This window comes from Dermacentor silvarum, chromosome 4 (genome assembly GCF_013339745.2).
Source record: "Dermacentor silvarum isolate Dsil-2018 chromosome 4, BIME_Dsil_1.4, whole genome shotgun sequence".
NCBI classification, from domain to species: domain Eukaryota; kingdom Metazoa; phylum Arthropoda; class Arachnida; order Ixodida; family Ixodidae; genus Dermacentor; species Dermacentor silvarum.
In genome coordinates this window covers 1867400-1886758 of record NC_051157.2, presented here as the reverse complement: position 1 = coordinate 1886758, position 19359 = coordinate 1867400, and the positions used below count along the sequence as shown (strand labels likewise).

The 19359-nt window shown below is 46.6% G+C and overlaps 1 protein-coding gene and 1 long non-coding RNA gene across 2 annotated transcripts; one reads left to right on the top strand and one right to left on the bottom strand.

Moving 5' to 3' along the window:
- Positions 1-16: 16 nt before the first annotated feature.
- LOC119448017 (uncharacterized) lies at positions 17-6669 on the top strand. The gene is made up of 3 exons (XR_007466660.1): positions 17-260; positions 1789-4193; positions 5901-6669. It is a non-coding gene; the product is annotated as an uncharacterized LOC119448017 (long non-coding RNA).
- A 247-nt stretch (positions 6670-6916) lies between these two features.
- Positions 6917-9431, bottom strand: LOC119448024 (uncharacterized). The gene is made up of 2 exons (XM_037711528.2): positions 9296-9431; positions 6917-8509 (listed from the first exon to the last, which is right to left on the bottom strand). The coding sequence occupies exons 1-2, from the start codon at positions 9359-9361 to the stop codon at positions 6917-6919; spliced, it is 1659 nt and encodes a 552-aa protein (XP_037567456.1). The 5' UTR covers positions 9362-9431.
- Positions 9432-19359: the final 9928 nt, after the last annotated feature.

Sequence of the window (19359 nt, the reverse complement as noted above, 5' to 3'; positions counted from 1 at the left end):
TGGGTGACTTTCCTTTTGCCGCTGTCTTACTGGACGTGCAGGCTCCTCTGGTGAAGACAAAGGCAGGTCTTGCTCCAGCAGACTCTCCACTGACATACCAGCAGTCGGACAGGCCGCATGATTTTAAGACGTGGATGTCGTCAACCATAGCCCCTGGTGCAGGCACTAGTTGTGCTGTCCCACGACTGGCGCTTTTCACTGGTGCAGTGCAGCACACATTTCCTGATGTCCTCACAGTTGACGAACAACAAATTCTGATGGTTAGCACATTAGTTGTTGCTTTCGTTCATTGCATTTATCAGGTGCTTTTGCAGGTTTGCCATGTGCTTATGGTAGCAAAAGTGTTATTTTCTTTCAGCATATAGCGAGTGCTTTTTACATATGGCAGTAAGCATGCTTGTTGCAATGCGTCGGCAGTCCTGAATGCGCATTCGTGCATACTGCCTATTTACATTCAGGTCGGATTAAATAAGAGCATGCATTGAGCATCATGCTTGATAAGTATTTAACATTCATTGAGAAGGCCTTGCTGGCCCTGATCACACCACCTACATGCCAGGTCATGGGAACTGTTACTGATGATCTTACTAAAAGGATATAATGTAACCGCCAAAAGTTCATTGGCTCAGTGAGCACCATCCAAGCTGCATGGCCGCTTTGTCTGGCGATGGACGTCTGCTGTGATAGTAGAGTTCAAAGCATGCATGTCTGACGATACTATACTTTTAGACCTGCTGCTCTTAATTGGTGTGCATAGCGTGCTCTTTATCTCATGAACACGCGTACAAGAACGATTACTGCTTTAACGTGAGGCTTATAGTGCGTGAAAAGACAAGGACAGACATGACACACACACAGGCGCTAGCGTCTGAGTGTGTCACGTCTTCCTTCGTCCTTGTCTTTTCATCTGCTATAAGCCTCACGATGCCATACCAAGAAACCCAAATCACTGCATTACAATACTGTTTTAAAATATTCACGCTTCCTATGTGCGCAGCTAAAGATGCTCACTTTGACTGCTTCACAGCCAGCTGCATGTTCTTACTCTTTTTTTCTGTTGTGGTTTCCGGTTTTTTATTGCTGCAATTTGTCATTCGCATAATGTGCGTCCAAAGTAATGTGAGCATTGGTCAGAGCTGACCTAGCCGCCATATTACTTTTGACCAGTGCCAGTGGCACATTACAGTCGTACAGGGTGGGGACTGGAATTTAGTGTGTTTATTTGTCAACCATAGTAATAGCCATATTAAGCCATGTAATTGGCCCTGTGCTGAAGGCACTGTAGCTTCATAATTCACAAAAGATACCGGTTGGTGGTGAAAGTGGTTGGTGGTGAAAGTTTGCACTGCCAACAGTTCGAGCTTTCTGTTGTCAGTCATTGCCGCAGTCAAATGCTGTACAATTACAACTGCGATGCCTGCGACAGAGGATGCCTTATTTCTCCTTCCCCACCCCTTGTAGATGGCCTTGTGTAAGATGATGTCTTGTTAACACTTATAGAATGGCCCAGTAACCTTCAAAATAGCTCTGCAGCATATAACAAAAACAGCTGTGTGGCGGCTCACACAAGGCACGAAAGATGATTGGCTTGCAGCTAATTGTGAAAATTTCGCTGTTTGGCCATTTAATCGATCAGCATTTTGCATGCTCAGATTAGCGTCATCTGATGCACCGTTACTAGCAAAAGTCGACAGACTGGATGTGCGCCAAGCATGATTATTGAGAACTGCTGAAATGCATTAAAGTACAGACTTGCGGCAAATATATATTATTGTATTTCTTTCCTAGCACCTTCAACTTGCTCCTGAGGAAGCCCAGGACCTAGAAGTGAATACCAGGCAGCAGGCCCTGAGCGACAGATGGCACTCTGCACGACATCACCGCCTCACAGCGTCCACCTTTGGCAGGGTGATAAAGCGGAAAGAATGGACCGAGAAAGGACTAAGAAACCTCTTAGACCCAAAGGATCTGTCCCGTGTACGAGCTATACAATATGGAAAGAAAAATGAGTCTGTTGCTGCAGAGCGGTATGCCACTACAATGAGAGCTGCAGGACACAACGTGACCCTGCAACATTGTGGCCTTGCTGTGCACCCTAGCTGTCCATGGCTGGGTGCAAGCCCGGATAGGTTGGCCTTTGACCCCGAAGAAGGCACCTATGGTGTGGTAGAGATAAAGTGCCCCTACTCTTTAAAAGACAGTGAAGCCAATACTGTAACCACCAAAAACTTTTGTCTTACATTTGTTGATGATACACCGCAGCTCAAGAGAGATGACGAATATTTTTATCAAGTTTTAGGACAGATGGCTGTCACAGAATGCCAGTGGGCGGACTTCGTAGTTTTTTCGGAAAAGTGGATAGCTGTGGAGCGCATTTATTTTGATCAACAGAAGTGGGACAATGTTAAGGCACAGTTAGATGATTTCTTTTTTACTACAGCTCTGCCTTACTTTGCTGCTCGTAACACTGCTGCGTTGTTATAATTCTGGCAATATATGTTTTGTAATGAGGTTGCATTGATATGTGGATTGAACATTTTTCTTCATTGTAGTGATCTACTTTGCAGCTTGTGAGCGATCACAACGTTGTTCTAGCAGATTTATCAGTTCTGTATGTGAAGGTTGCGAAAACACCTAGTCGAAAGATTTATGCCTACAGCGGGGCCAACTGCGAGGCGATTAGCGCTGCTTTCGAGTCGTTCTTTCCAACTTTTGATGCACTCGCAGATGATCTAGATATCGAACAACTGTGGAATACTTTCAAACTGAAAATGTTTGAACTACGTGAAGGTTTTGTCCCATCACGAGTTATATCAAGTAGGCGAGCTCAAGACAAACCCTGGTTTAATGCAGAGTTACGTGCCCTTGTTCGATGACAGCGACGAACTTATCAGATACAAGGCGTCTAATTCGCCAGAGCATTTGGCCTTGCTGAAAGCAATAGAAATTGAATTTAGACAAAAGTCTGACATCGCTAAGGACTTGTATTTTTTTAATCTAGATGAAAGACTTTTCAGGGATACCAAAGAATTTTGGAGGTATGTGAAGCGTAATGGCAAGGACAACAGATTGATACTTGCTTTAAAAAATGATGAAACACTTATTCATGATAATGAGTCTAAAGTTGAAATTTTTAGCCGTTATTTTTTATCTGTGTTTTTGCCGTCTAGCTCATGTACTATCTGTTTTGAATTACCTATTGAAATAGACCGCATGCCGGAAGTCACCTTTTGTGTCGATGGTATCCGTATGTGAACCAGACTAAGGCATGCGGCCCTGATGACATTCCTGCCGCTATCATAAGAAATTGTGCGGACGCATTATATTTTTATTTCACCCGATTGTTCGAGAAGTCCCTCAGTGAAATAGACATGCCTGATGATTGGAAATTAGCGCGAGTCGTGCCCCTACATAAGAGTGGTGTGCGAAACTCCGTTCAGAACTACAGGCCCGTTTCCTTAACTAGTATAACCTGCAAAATTATGGAGCACGTAATATACAGTTGCGTTATGGCCCATTTAACTAAACATAATCTCCTAAGCCCCAGCCAACATGGTTTCAGGCGTGGTTTATCTTGCAATACACAGTTGGTAGAATTTATACACTATTTAGCCTCGGCTCAATAAGCAACAAGTTGTGGACTGCATTTTCTTAGATTTCCGTAAAGCATTTGATGTAGTCGCACACAGTCTCCTAATCTCTAAATTAAAAGCTTTAACTTGGATGGTCAAATAATAGCGTGGATTGCTGAATATTTGTCATTGCGGAAACAGGCTGTTGTTCTGAACGGTATATCTTCACAATATGCATCAGTTACGTCGGGAGTTCCCCAAGGCTCAGTGTTGGGGCCACTATTGTTTTTGTTGTACATTAATGATATTTCAATTGGTATACAGTCTTCATTCAGGATGTTTGCCGATGATTATGTTCTTTATAGAGTCGTAGATTCCATTTCCGATTCACAAATCCTGCAAGTTGACTTTACTATAGCAGACTGGTGTGTGCGTTGGGATATGTCATTAAATATAAATAAGACTGTTCACGTCACCTTCACAAGAAAACGAGCTAATCATCCATATAGGTATAGAATTCATGATTTTACTCTAAGCATAAGCAAGGAATTTAAATACCTAGGCGTCTTTTTTACTTCTGATTTACGATGGAACAAGCATGTTAACTATATTAACACGAAAGTGTTTTATTCCGGGGTCCACCAAGACTTCACTGACGTATTTCCGTCACGGAAATACGTCATAGAACATAATACAAAGAAAGAAACCAGAAGAAAAAGTTCCACAAACATGCAAAATTTGGGAATCGAACCCACGACCTCTCGGTCCGCGACGATAGATCGCCGAGCGTTTAACCCATTGCGCCACAAACGCATTCGCAGAGAGCTACACAGACGCGCCTTATATATCTAACACTCCTCCGTGTACCCGCGCTCTTGCTCGGGGCGGTGCCGCCGCCTACGAGCAGAAAAGAGAAGTACTGCATTATGACACTAAAGCCCGGGATACATGGAGCGAACTTTCTTGACGAACTTCACGCGTCAAGTAACGACGCGGCGACACGACGCAGGATGTTTGCTGTGTTGCAATACATGCGGCGAACGCCGCCGCGCGTTGGCCGCCGTGTTGGCGGCGGTCCCGGCCGCCCGCTTCGAACTGAATTTGGCGTTGTCCTTGTAGAATTCACTTAGTTGGAAGCAAATGACTGCGTAAACGGCTTTCGCTTAGTCTCAGGCCGCTTCGACGACAGAGTATTATGGATAACCTTGAGTAGTTTTCGAGATCGCTTCTCGTTTCGAACGCGTCTAAGCCTAGCGAAAGAAATATCCGATGCCAACGCCATCTATCGGGGAAGTCGGGAGATAGGCATGACGACAGCATGTGGCCTCTGAGATCAGAAGATTTCTGTTGAAGGTTGTTGTAGAGAGCTTGCACTGCTTGTCTGTTTCCTCGCAGATCAGCGGATATGGGATGTACAAATACAACGCGATTCCTGAGAGATCATACTAGGAACTACTCAATCGGTGCAGAGACATGCAGACACGGCAACACCAACGCGATTGCAGACGACGCGAAAAGGCGCGCGCGCGCGAAACACCAGCATGCATTGCGACCGGAACTAGTGCCTCCTGATTGGCTGTCGTCCACCGCTGCGCGCTAGACGCTTCCGGCGGCGGCGTTCGCCCGACGAAAATGTTTGGACAGGCAGATCGGCTGCGGACGGCAAATTTCTTGACGCCGGCCGTCGGACGTTCGCCGCCCGACGAAGTTCTTCGCTCGGACGCCGGTTATTCGCTCCATGTATTCCGGCCTTAACGCGCACCGACAGTGAACGCTTCGGTGGTCTCAGCACTACGACGCCTCGATGCCAGCATTCGAAGGGACGCTGGCATCAAGAAGCACTACCAACGCCACCTAGGTGGCGTTCACCGTACTCAGCACAGCGGAGCGTGGCCTCCGCAATTAGCTCTGAAAATGTTTCTGAAGTTGATCGCGGAGGCTGCAATTACGACGCGCTGTACGCGCTGATTTGACTCGGTGACGATTCAGTTACGTGCTTTGTCTTGCGCGTTGTATTAGTGTGTCAGTTACGTGCTTCGTCTTTCGCGTTGTGCTAGCGTGTGCAGCGTAGTGCAGCTTCCATATGCACGACGGTTGCTCATGGTCATCGACGTTGGTAGTCGTGATGGAGGAGACGTGCCACCAGGCGTCAACGTGGGTGCATCAACGCCTAAGGGCGCTTTAGCCACAAAACACCAATAGACATTATATATCAATGTGCAATAAACATTACACTACTTCTGTGAAGACACGTTTCACTTTCGTGTTCTATACCGATTCCTATATAAGAGGGATCAACCACATTTTTTGTAAATAAGGCAGCATCAGTTTCGGGATTCTTGTGGCGCAATTTTAGTCATTTACCGAGTAACTTAAAAACGCAGCTGTATTTCAGTCATGTACGTTCAATACTTGAATATGGATATGTTTGTTGGGACCCACACACATCTGAGCTTATAAATAAATTAGAAAAAATTCAGAATAGGGCAGTTAGATTTGTTCTTGGTAACTATAGTCGGCAGCTTAGCATGACAGAAAGCAAACAAACTTAAATGGCAAGAGCTGAAGGATCGTAGAAGGCATATCAGATTAAAATTTTTCCACAATATTTATTATTCTAAAACGGGCACAAACCGCGTAGTATATATCCAGGCACCACACTACATATCTAAGCGACTGGACCACTGTTTGAAGGTCAGGGAATTTTCTTGTAGGGGTGACGTTTTCCGTTATTCTTTTTTTTTGTTAGAACTGTTCTAGATTGGAACTGTTTGCCATCGCGCATTGTTACATCACAGAAAATGATGCTTTCTTCCACACATTGTAATTATTTGTTCATGTATTTAGTTAAGTTTGTAACCTCCCTGCTGTAATGCCCTACGGGGGATGCAGGTAACTAATAAATAAATGGTGATATTTTGTATTTATGGCTTTTTTTGTGCTAGACATTGCCTTTCTTTGTATTATTGTCCATTCCTTATTGTTTGTATAATCATCATTGCATATTTTATTTTAAATCGTTTATTCCAGCCGAGCTCGAGCTACGATGAAGAACAAGCTGTACGGCTGATGATAAATACAAATGAGGAATTTGTAGTGTCGCTCTCTCGTGTCTCTGTTTTTTTCCGATGAATCACCAACATGCCCAAGCTTCCACGCTATGAGGAATTTGTACAAGTGATGTGTACAAATGAAGAAGAGTCAGTCATGGGTCGCGTTCACACATTGTATATTTTATTTATTTTTTATCGTGACTTCATCTGGTTGTAGGAATGAGGGAAGTTCCTTCTTCTGTGTCATCTCGCTCCGTGGTTTGAGCCTATGAATAGAGGTCATCCTCCAAGTTATTCATCCATTAGCTCTGTTGGAGGTGCCAGCTGTCGCCTGCTTGGTGGTGAAGGTTTGCTCAGAGGGCTTTGAAAGTTTGTGAGAATAGCAGCCACAGTCCAGATCTGATTGATTATGGGAGCCAGAGTGAGTGGGATCGGACGATCAAATATATGGAATGATTTGATTCTCCTTATTCTCCTTTCTACATGGATCCTCAATGAAGCAATCTCCTTAGTTTCCCTTACTTGTTGTTCAGAGAGGGCATTCCTGTGCAGAAATGGTGGAATGTTTAGCTTGACATTTTTTCTTGCCAAAAGGTCCTCAATCAAGAACCCCTTGTCTGCCATGACGGAATCATTTCCATCAAACTTGAGGTCGAGAAATCCACTTTTCAGTACGGCCTCCCTGTCCGAGATAGAACCTGTGTAGAGCTCTGACACAAAGGTAACTAAGCCATTTGGTGAAACACCAATGAGGCCTTTAAAGGTATTTGAAGACTTGTAAGCAGAGTAGGAGCTCGATTGGAGAGACAGTGAGGAGGGCACCTCACACTTTATCTCAGTTGCATCCAAAATAACCCTTGTTGTTGAATACGCACTGAATGCTGCAGGCAATGTTGCGTCTATTACAGCTCTTGATGCCCAGAGTGGTAATTTGCAGAGTCTTATGTACATGAAGTTAATCCATGACACACATATGCGTGACACTGTTGATTGAGTGATGCCAAATCTGTGTGCCAGGTCATGCTCGAAGAGGCCAAGACGAAGCCTCACAAGTACGAGGAACAGCTCATTCTCCACTGTCCGCCGTCGGCCCCCGCTAGCTTTGATGCCAGCATTCCTCAAAACGTTACTCCCATTCTTTCCAGGATTGATGTAAGCCATCAATGCCAGGAAGTGCCGGTATGTTGGCATTCCTGTGTAGGCAAGCAAGTCCTCATTTGAGTGTTTAAAATGCTCAACGCAAAAGCTTGTTAAACTTTCTGTCTCTTCAAGACGTGTAGTGAGGCGGTGATTTTCTTGGAGAGAGAGGTGCATCTCTGTCTTCGTTTGGAGCAGCTGCTCCTGGAGGACTTCACATTCATATTTAAGTCTGTCTATTTCATTGCCCTGTGTGGCAACCACACCCTCAAGACGTTCCACTTCACTGACAGGCTCGCCACCACCTAATGAAGGGACTGTACCAGCAGCAGGTGAACAACTGGTGGTGTCTCCCTCTGTTTCAGGTGTGTCGGACCCTACAGCTGCTGCAGACGATCGATAAGTAGACTGGTCATCAAAAAATCTTGCTTCACTGTCTTCTACAGTCGATGCTTGAGCAGTAGCTTGATCTGGAATCTGATGTGCTGATCTGGAATCTGATGTTCGCTTCTTCGGTGGCTTGCGAAGCTGCTGCATTTTGCCAAAGCTGAACACACTGGGGCAGGCTGTTTGTCGCAGCAAGTTGTTGCCACAGGATACACTGGGAATAAAGTCTGATGGCAGGAAATGCCTTGAACACACTTTTGTGCATTTTGTCACGTTGAAGAATTTCCCTTCATCGCGCTTGATGGCGATGATCCACTTTTTGTATAATGTGGCATCTCTTGGGAAGCGATGATACGAAACCTGCAAGTTTCAAGAGATAAACATGAAGTTAAAACCTGCATCAACAAAACATTAATAACCCGTATGTGCAATACATGAATGTTGTGACCTGCGGGTGATATTTAAAAATACTTCGCTTGATAATAAATCTACCACAACCGTGCAAGCGTTTGTTACCGGGCTGTTGTGGTCGATATGCATATCTGTCACGCGGACCCTTTCGATCGCGATTCTTCTCGATACAGATTAAACAAATTGCGATCGGCCGCGATCGTGTGGTGCGCTAGAACTCGGCAAACTCGATGCAGTTAGTTGTACCATATAAGAGTGATCATTGATCACGATCGTAAATGCCCGCGTGACACCCGCGCGAGAACGTGCGTCCGTCGCTTTATCCGCACTATCCGGCATCTCTATCGCGGCGCGAGGGTTGGTCTGTACCCGAGAAAATCTCGACGTTAATGGCCTTGAGCCCAAGGGCTTACAAGAGCGAGCGCCAGGTACCCTAATATTTACAGCCTCTGCACATCCACAACATCTGAATTTGCTCTAACGACAAGGCTGCTGTCATGACCGTCGGACAAAAAAAAAAAAAAGTGGGTCGTACGGGGTTGACGCAAAAAGGAAAGGCCGCCTTTCGAAACTTTCACTAACATCGGGAAAGTACAACACGTTACTTCTCTAACTGTTCTTATAATTTATTGGTAACTAGAGGTTATTTCTCTTTTTTTTTTCAACGGACGACTATTAATACGGGTACGTCCGATGTGTACGGATTAACACGGGTGTGAAACAATAACCACGCACCTTGTTCCCGTCTGGATCCTTGGGTCCACGCTGCTTACACCAGGGGACACAGCAGTGCGTCGGCATTTTAGCTATACGGTAAGGGTCGATCTGGGGCTTGTGAATCCGTGCGGGTAGTGCGGGCCTTGCGCCGTCCGCTCGCTTCCTCGCCGCAACCAAGATGGCGGACCTAACTCTCAACTTGTGCACGAGATGGCGCCGCGCATTTCGCATATTGTCTATTGAGGCCAATAGAAACGTTGTCGGAGGCGGTGGAGCGTTCGAGCGAATCAAAGGTGCCCGGAAGTAAGGTCGTCGTGCATGGCCCGAAGCACCGCAAGGCGCAGGCATTCTGGGACGACGAGGAGCAGTGGAGCACCAATGTTAGAATAATTCTTGTGGTAAAGCAGACCGTCACGAATCACAAATGGAGTAGGCCGTTCGGATCTGCGAGTCGCATCAATAATCGGCTTAAGTGAAGGGTCGCGTTGTTGCTCGTTCTGGAAGACAGCGAAGTCAGAAAAGTCGGATGAGATGGCAGTTAGGTAGTCGTCGAAATCGTCATCATCAGTGCTGTTGCTCTGAGCGGGAAGACGAGATAAGCAGTCGGCATCTGTGTGGCACCGACTACTCTTGTATGTAACGTAAAAGTTGTATTCTTGGAGCCGCAAGGCCCACCGAGCCAACCGGCCAGCTGGGTCACGCAGTCCAACGAGCCAGCAGAGAGAATGATGGTCGGTAACAATCTTGAAATGGCGGCCGTATAAATATGGTCTGAACTTGTGGATGGCGAAAACAACAGCAAGACATTCCAGTTCCGTGACTGTATCATTTCTCTCTGCTTTCGTCAGAGTACGGCTGGCGTAGGCAACGACGTGTTGGCGAGCGTCGTGAAACTGGACGAGCACAGCACCAACGCCCACACCACTGGCATCAGTATGCAGTTCGGTGACCGCCTCCGGATCGAAATGGCGGAGAAGTGGCCCAGAGATGAGCAAAAACTTCAGCTGCTCGAAGGCAGCCTCGCACCGAGTGGACCATACGTAGGGAGTGTCCTTGCGAAGCAGGTTAGTCAGGGGACAAGCAAGCTGGGCGAAGTCTTTAATAAACCTAAGAAAATAAGAACAAAGGCCCAGGAAACTTCTGAGGTCTTTCACTGTCTTTGGCTTCTTTAAGTTGCGAACAGCAGAAATCTTTTGGGGGTCTGACCGTATACCGTCCTTGTCGACGAGATATCCCAGCACAAGGGCTTGACGCTCACCAAAATGGCACTTCTTAGAGTTTAAAATGAGGCCAGCCTGTTGGATGCAGTCCAAAACAACGCCGAGCCACTGGTTGTGCTCGTGGAAAGTGCGGCCGAAAATAATCACATCATCTAAATAACACATACAGATCTCCCATTTGAGACCGCGGAGGACGGAGTTCATAAATCGCTCGAAGGTTGCTGGAGCATTACATAAACCAAATGGCATGACGTTAAATTCAAATAGTCCGTCAGGCGTAACAAAAGCGGTCTTTTCTCTCTCAGACGGGTGCACTGGTATCTGCCAATACCCGGACCGAAGGTCAACCGACGAAAAGTACGAGGCGGAGTGGAGACAGTCAACAGCATCGTCAATGCGCGGTAAGGGATACACGTCTTTCTTTGTGACGGCATTGAGGCGGCGGTAGTCGACACAAGATCTCCATGAGTTGTCTTTCTTCTTCACTAGTAATACTAACAGGAGCGGCCCAAGGACTACGAGACTCCTGAATAACGCCTTTCTGCAGCATGTCATCGACCTGTTCGGCGATCACTTTTCTTCCCGTGGGAGATACGCGGTAGGGTTTCTGACGTATCGGAGTCGCTTGCCCTGTGTTGATGCGGTGGTGCATGCGGGATTCCGGCAACATCCGAGACCGCTCGCGTTGAGCAAAATCAAAGACTGACGTGTAGCAGGCAAGCACTTCTAGGAGTACATCTTGCTCAGAAGACGGCAACGACTTGTTAATCATACGTCGCAAGTCATCCGAATAGTTAGGCAATGGTCGACTGATGTCTGAAGTCGCTGCAACTATTCGTACGTCAATTGTGGCTTGCTCTTCAAATGTTCCCAATTTTAGGCCGGCGGGCAGGGCAACAGGCTCCGTAGAAGCGTTCACAGTCCACAAGAATGCACGCCCGTCGATGGCTTGAACAACAGATCGAGGGACCAACACATTCTTCTTAAGCGCGTTGTTGTGGTCTGGCTCGAAAAGACCGCTGCATGATCCCATCCGGACACGTGAAGAGCACACCGGAACAAACATGGCTGTCCGACCAGGCAGGAACACATCTTGAGAGAGCGAGAACACGTCGGCTTGATCGGTCTGCAAATCATCAAGTATGGCGATTGGCAACGCGCTCCGTAGTAAAATCTCTCCAGTCCCGCAGTCAAGTGTAGCACTGGATGCACGTAGGAAATGTATGCCTAAAATAACATCATGAGTTGCGTGGGCCAAAACAGTGAACTCCGCTCTGAAACTCTGTCCTCCAATCGCAACCAAAACCGAACAAACGCCAACAGGGCGTAACACTTCACCGCCAACTCCACGAAAAGTTTCTTTACGATCCCACGCAAACATAACTTTCTGTCCTAAGCGATCTTTGAAGCGCAGGCTCATAATAGAAATAGCGGCACCAGTATCAACAAGAGCAGTAGTATTTACACTGTCTATACACTCGCACACCTTGTTCTTCAGCATAACAACAGACGGAGGAATTGGCGAGTCTGACCGTCCCGCGACCACTCCTCCATCGGCCGCACCAGCTAGTTTCCCAGCTGCGGCGGGGAAGGCGACCGACGACGGCGCGGGGATGGCGAACGGCGCAGTCGGGGACTCATCGCGCGAGTGGTACGACCACTGTTGCCGAAGAGGTTGAACTCCAAATGGCGCGGGCGCGTCTTCGTGCACACGAGCTGAGTACGCCGAAAAACGTGGCGCTCGCTGCGGTCGGCGGCGACAATAGCGCGCGATATGTCCTCGGGAACCGCAGGCGTAGCAGACAGGTAGGTCCCGGTTGAAAGGAGCAGGTTCCCGGCGTGGTTCCGGGTAAGATTCCGCAGGTCGTGGCATCGAGTATTCCGGTGCAGCAGGTCGTGGTGTTGGGTCCGTTGTACCACGACGGACTGGTGAGGGCTGACGGCGACTGAGAGTAGCCGGGAGGGACGGAAAGCTGGCGTTGGTGAAATGTGGTTCCTCAGATGGCGGGCGGCGCTCGCTGCGACGTTCTCGCGACCAGGATGGTGGTGTGTCGGGAATTCCTTCGTCAAACGCGCACTGATAAGCAGCGTCTGCTCCCTGAAGTCGCGCTAGCTCCTCTTGAACCCCTCGACGCACGATCGCGGCGATGTCCTCGCAGGCAGCGACGTCCATACTGGCAACGGTGGTGACGTCGTCCAAGCGCCCGAACTTTGGTAAGATCCTGCGGGTCTTCAGAGCTTCGAACGCGCGACCTTGCTGCCGGAATTCGGAAGGAGTGTTCAGGTTTTCTTTTGTGATCAGAAAATTGTACGCGTCTTCGGCGATGCCTTTTAACAGATGTCCCACTTTGTCTTCATCGGACATATTCGCGTTGACATTTCCGCATAGCTTTAATATTTCTTCAATGTACGTTGTACACGTTTCGCCAGGCAATTGCGCTCTGCGCGAGAGCGTGAGTTCCGCTTTCTTCTTTTTCGAATTCTAGTCACCAAAGCAGGCTTTCAATTCCTGGATAAAGGTCTCCCAAGTGGTCAGCACGCGTTCATGATTGTCAAACCAAAGTAGTGCGGTGCCGGCGAGAAAAAATGCAACGTTCACAAGTGGCGCTTGCGTGCTCCATCCGTTATGGCGGCTTACTCTTTCATAGTGCCTTAGCCAGTCATCCACGTCTTCATCTGCTTTACCTGAGAATATGCGGGGTTCCGGCGTCCAGTAGCTAGGTGGTCTTGGTCGCGGGCTGACTTGATCGATGCCCTCTTCGTTGGTGCTCGTTGACCGGCCTGCTTGGGCAGTGGCCATGCTTGTTGGCTCGGGTGGTAGTCCGGCCAGGCGTCTGCTTCTTCGAAGATGTTGGAGGACTGGTTGTCCAGGGCGTTCAATACCCAGCACGTCCACCACTTGTTACGGATGAAGAATGGGTTTATTTACAGTGAAAAGCGGAGACCAGACATGGGATGGTCCGAAACAACCGATCTGCCCAAAAAATGTCACAGTTTCGCCCTAAGGGCGAAGCAATGAATGCGATAGCAACACAGCAATGCCATACGAAGTAAGGTGAGCGGCTTTGGTAGCAACAACACGCAGAACTGTTGTCGACGCCATCGGCGTTTTGCCCGCGTTAGCTCAAAATGCGTGCGGCGTTGGTGACTGTTGCTGGAGCCTCTGATATAAATAGGCACTTGGTGCCGCAGCTAAACGTCGCCTCCCTTCCCTCCCCCTCCCCCACGGCCTCTCGCGCGTCCGAAGAAGGCGCGTTTGCTCTACATATATGGTGATTGTAAAGGAGAAAAGAGACGCCTACTTCTGCAGCCCTTAAGCGAGCACGGCGCAGAACGCGCGTTTGTTCTCCGCCGTGCGTTCACTCCCCGTGAAAGACGCGCCCCTCGCGCCCTTTCACTCGCACATACAGCGTTCTGCACGCGGCGACGATTTCATCTCCAAATGACGTCATACGGAACCTCACGCCGACGGCGACGGCGACGCCGACGGCAGAAATCTGCTTTTGAGTGTCCATATAATTGCTATCGCAATAAAACCTCGCGCCGCTTCTACCTCTTCTACGCTTCTCCTGTGCGGCGTTACAATATATATATATATATATATATATATATATATATATATATAATTTCTCGAAGTGTGGGACGAAATACATGGCCGTTCCAGTTACTTTCGTGCTTCATTGTATGCAACAGCATTTCGGTAAAAAGAAAAGTAAATGGAACAACAGTGCATTTTTACGGCGAGTTTGAAGGCGCATATCTCCAAACTGGTGTCATTCTGAAAATACATTCTAAGTACATACATGGGCGTTCCAGTTACTTTTGTGCTTCTCTCTCTCTCTCTCTCTCTCTCTATATATATATATATATATATATATATATATATTGTAACGTGGCAAAGAGGAGATGCAAGAGGAGGAGCACGAAGAAGTCAGCAGCAGCCACGGCTACATTTCGGGTAGGATGGGTATGTCCGTGGCTCCGAGTAGGCCGTTGCTCAGCAACGGGCATATCCCTCAGCACGCCCGTTGCCGGTTTCCCGGTGGTGGTTCGGTTGCGTTCTCATTGGCCTTCTCGAGCGGTACTCCTCGACAGTCGTTGCAGCGATGGAAAGGGGAGCTGGTGGAGGATTGTACAGATATTGACTATCACGGACCTCATTGTTCAATTCCGTGCAACGACGTAGCTCCTCTCTAACAATCTGTCGAATGGTCGTCGCGAGATCGACTGATGGGACGTCGTCTTCAATGCTTGCAACAGTTGTGACGTGTGCTAGCCGGCCAAATTTCGGGATTATGCGGCGCAGTTTGAGAGCCTCAAAGGTACGGCAATGACGTATTACGTCGGTGACTGAGCCAAGGTTCTCTTTACCAATGAGGAAGTTGTAAACGTCCTCCGCGATTCCCTTCAACAAATGGCCAACTTTGGCCTCCTCTGACATACGAGGATTGGCCGTCCTGCATAGCTTGAGCACGTTTTCGATGTAGGTCGTGCACGTCTCGCCCGGAACTTGAGCTCTTTGAAGGAGAGTTTGCTCGGCCTGCTTCTTCTTTGCGATTGAATCACCGAAACGTTCCTTGATTTCGGACGTGAAACGATCCCACGTTGTCAGAGTTTCCTCGTGATTATCGAACCACACGAGCGCCGTGTCCATCAGAAAGAAGACTACGTTGGAGAGTCGCGTTACGCTGTCCCAACGATAGTGCTTGCTCACCCGTTCGTAGTGGTTAAGCCATTCTTCGACGTCCTCGCCGGGCTTCCCTCCGAATGTGCGAGGCTCTACCAGATGTTGGCGCTGCCACGGACTAGCCATCGTTTCGGTCGAAGATGCCACTGGTTCCGTGCGAGTGTTGGCTTCGGTGTGGGACATCTGAGACACCGGAAGTAATGCGGGCAATCCAGCGATTCGGCGGCTTCGACGCAGATCAGGAGGTTGGAGAACCGCGTTGGCCGTGTTGCGTGGTGGTCCCAGTACCTTCCACCAAAAACTGTTACGCATGATCGATGTTTATTCACAGGTGAAGACTAGGATGTATGAGAGGTCGCCACCGAAATGTAGCCGTTCTTCGTTCTCCTCCTCTTCTATCTCCTCTTTGCCACGTTACAATATATATTTAAAATACCTTACAGGCCTATTTATGGGCATAGGGTAAGGGGGGACACAGAGTACGTGTTTCAACAGGAGTAAACAATGTAAATGTTAATACAGGCCATCGCAAGATATGTAAAGCAAAGTTCAAAAAAAGGTTTGTCTAGGCTAAGCTTTAGACAGCGTAAACACATTAATATACTCTTAAACGCAAAAAGTACAAGTATGAAAAACAGGGAAAGAAAGCAGGTCTCCTTATACAATGTTTCTACAGGAAACTTTGCAATTCTTCGCGAAAGGCTTCCCGATTTGTTAGGCACACAATGTTAACAGGAAGACTGTTCCATACGGTTATGGCACGTGGCAGTGCTGATGCGTTAAATGACAGTGTATTGCCAAATAAGCGCATGAAACTATGGCTAGTGTTAAGGCGACGTGACGTGCGTGCTGGCACTTCAAGGGGCAACACATGAGGTCGATTACCATGAACGTATCTGTGGAAAAGGCAAAGAAGACTAATCGTGCGACGAGTTTCAAGTGGCTGGAGCGCAATATCTGCTTTAATCTTAGTTACGCTCCAAGTTCTGTCGTAGTTACTTGTGATGAAGCGCGATTCTCTGTATTGAATTGATTCCAGCATATCAACCAAATAATTTTGATGTGGTGACCATACTGATGACGCAAATTCTAATTGTGGGCGAACAAAAGTCTGATATGCTAATTTTCGAACTGTAGCAGGGGATTTTCGCAAGTTCCGTCGGAGATAACCCAGGGTTTTTGAAGCCTTTGCGCAGATAGCTGTTATGTGTGTATTCCAGGAAAGATTAGTTGTAAGTTCAATGCCAAGGTACTTATAGGACGATGTCAGAGGTACGGCGGTGTTATTTAGGACGTAAGAAAAGCTAAAATTTGAATGTTTTCGCGAGAAGGACATAACTTTACATTTGTCTGAGTTCAGGGTCATCTGCCATGTACTGCACCAGAAACTGACAAGGTTAAGGTCATTCTGCAATAATAAATGGTCATCAGGGGTTATTATCGTACGGTATAAGATGCAATCGCCTGCGAAAAGCCTCAACTGCGAAGATATATTTTGTGGAAGGTTATTAATGAAAATTAAGAAAAGAAGAGGACCAAGGACACAGCCTTGCGGGACGCCAGAAGTAAGGTCAGAAATACGCGATGAGTGGTTATTAACAACAGTGAACTGCTGCCGCAAGGAGAGAAAGTTTTGGAGCCAAGATAAAGTTAATGAATCCAGTCGGAGCGCGGATAATTTTGAGATGAGGCGACAGTGAGCGACACGATCAAATGCTTTCGAAAAATCTAAGAATGCACAGTCAGTCTGTTGTTTGTTATTCATGCTGGAATGTAATTCTGTTGTAAATTCGAGCAACTGGGTATCACAAGATAAGCCTTTTCTGAATCCATGCTGGTTAAAATATAAAAAGTCGTTTGATTCTAAATGGCGGTAGATATACGATGCTATGATATGTTCCAGTAGTTTACAGCATATGCATGTTAATGAGATGGGACGGTGATTTCGCGGAGAGTACTTGTTATCACCCTTGAATACAGGGATAACCTTTGCAATTTTCCAATCCAGGGGTATTTCGCCAGATGTTAAGGATTGCCTAAAAATATGACACAAAATTTGGCTTGAAATTGTTACGGTATTTTTTAGTATTTTTGAGTTGATATTGTCTATACCGGAGGATGTGTATAATTTCAGATTATTTATTAAGGATGTAATGCCATCTGCTGTAATATCTGTTGGTTCCATAAAAGGATATTCAAAGTCGGGAATTAAGGGAACAGTGGAACAGTCTTCCTGTGTAACAACAGATCTGAAAAAATTGTTAAAGGCTACTGGACAATCAGCGTCAGACAAAGGGCTTTCACTATCATCATGTAGCACAATATTGCGGACAGTGTTACCTGGTGATATAACTTGCCAGAATTTTCTGGGGTTATTTATTAGAAGAGATGGCAGGTCACGTGAGAAATATTTGTCTTTTGCTGCGCATAGCTCTTTGCAGTAAGATTTTAGAAAAACCCTGTATGCCGCCCAAGACGAGGCTTGATTGTCCCTTCTGGCCGCCCGATACAGACGCTTCTTTTTGTTTCTCAATGTTCGAAGGTGCTTTGTAAACCAAGGATTAGACCTGTCATTTGCTATAACTATTTTAGGCACGTAATTTTCTACCAGTGCTGTTAATTTTTGTTTAAAAAGTTTCCAGCTGTCGTTTACCGATCTTGAATTAAATAATGGCAGAATTTCTTCGCTAAGAAAGATAGCCAATTCAGCATTAATATTTTTATAGTCGGCCCTATTGTAATCTCTAATACTTTTAGTCTGAACCCGATAGAAAGTTCGTGGAATATTTATGTCTAATTGAAGAAGTTTGTGATCGCTCAAGCCATCAATGTAAGCAATAGGCCCGGCGGTATCAGGTGCGGTAGTTAATACTAAATCTAAGATGTTGGGACCGTGGGTGTTGTGATCGACTTATATATGTATCTGTATATATGTATATGATCGACTATATATATATATATATATATATATATATATATATATATATATATATATATATACTGTGACGTCTTGGTTGGGACGACGTTTATTAGGCCCGGGAGCTCGTCAGCGAACAAGCGCAGCACATAGGCGATGATGATCACATATATAGGAGAAGAGAAGGATAGGTATAATTGTGAGGATGATGATGATAACATACAGATGAGGAAGATGTGCGTAATAAACGCCCACACTAATTTCCCCCCGACGTGAAAGCGGCCATCCTGGCCGGCCGGCCGTCATGGCGTCGAGGCACGCCGCGTGAAGGGCTTCATGCGGGACACGTGGTATTGCGGCAACGGCGGTCTGTGTCAAGAGGAGTGGCGCGATAGTTGACAGGCGAAGTCTGTCCAAGGACTATGCACGCTCCGATGAACCGTGGCTGGAATTTTTCACATAAACCAGGGGTGCCAACAGGAGTCAGGACCTCGTCCCCAGGTCGAAAAGATACAACGCGATGGCATTCGTCGTAATTATTTTTCCGGTCTTGTTGTCTTGCCTCTGTGTTGAGGCGAGCACGCTGGCGACAGTGGTCGAGTCGGGAGACGTACTCTTGGCACGATGATAGAGATGAATTAGTCTCTCTGAATATATATATATATATATATATATATATATATATATATATATATATATATTCAGGGTGTTTCAGCGAACACTTTCAAAAATTCTTAAAGGTTGCCTGTGGCAAATAGCCTAATTCTAGTTCATGAGTTGGTCTACTCGAAGAGGCGGACATTACTTGCACAAGAAATTGAAATGCATCATCGACTAATTAACAAAAATTCGCTAATTCAATTTTTAACTAATTACCTGATGGCCCATGTTGCAATTTACAAATTGTAGCCGTGGAGTTCGCGAGGCGGATCCACTTGCAATTAATTCTCAGGTTAACACCAGTTTCGAGATATTAATTCCCGAACTTTGCGGAAAAATGCATTGACGTTCCAGTTAAGTTTGTGCTTCAATGCTGAAAGCGACGTTTTGTTAATAAACTAACTGGAACGCCAATGCATTTCTCCGCAAAGTTCAGGAATTAATATCTCGAGACTGGGGTCATCCCTAGAATTCGTTCCAAGTGGATCCGCCTCGCAAACTCCATGGCTACAATTTGTAAATTGCAACATGGGCCATCAGGTAATTCGTTAAAAATTTAATTAGCGAATTTTGGTTAATTCGTCGATTATGCATTTCA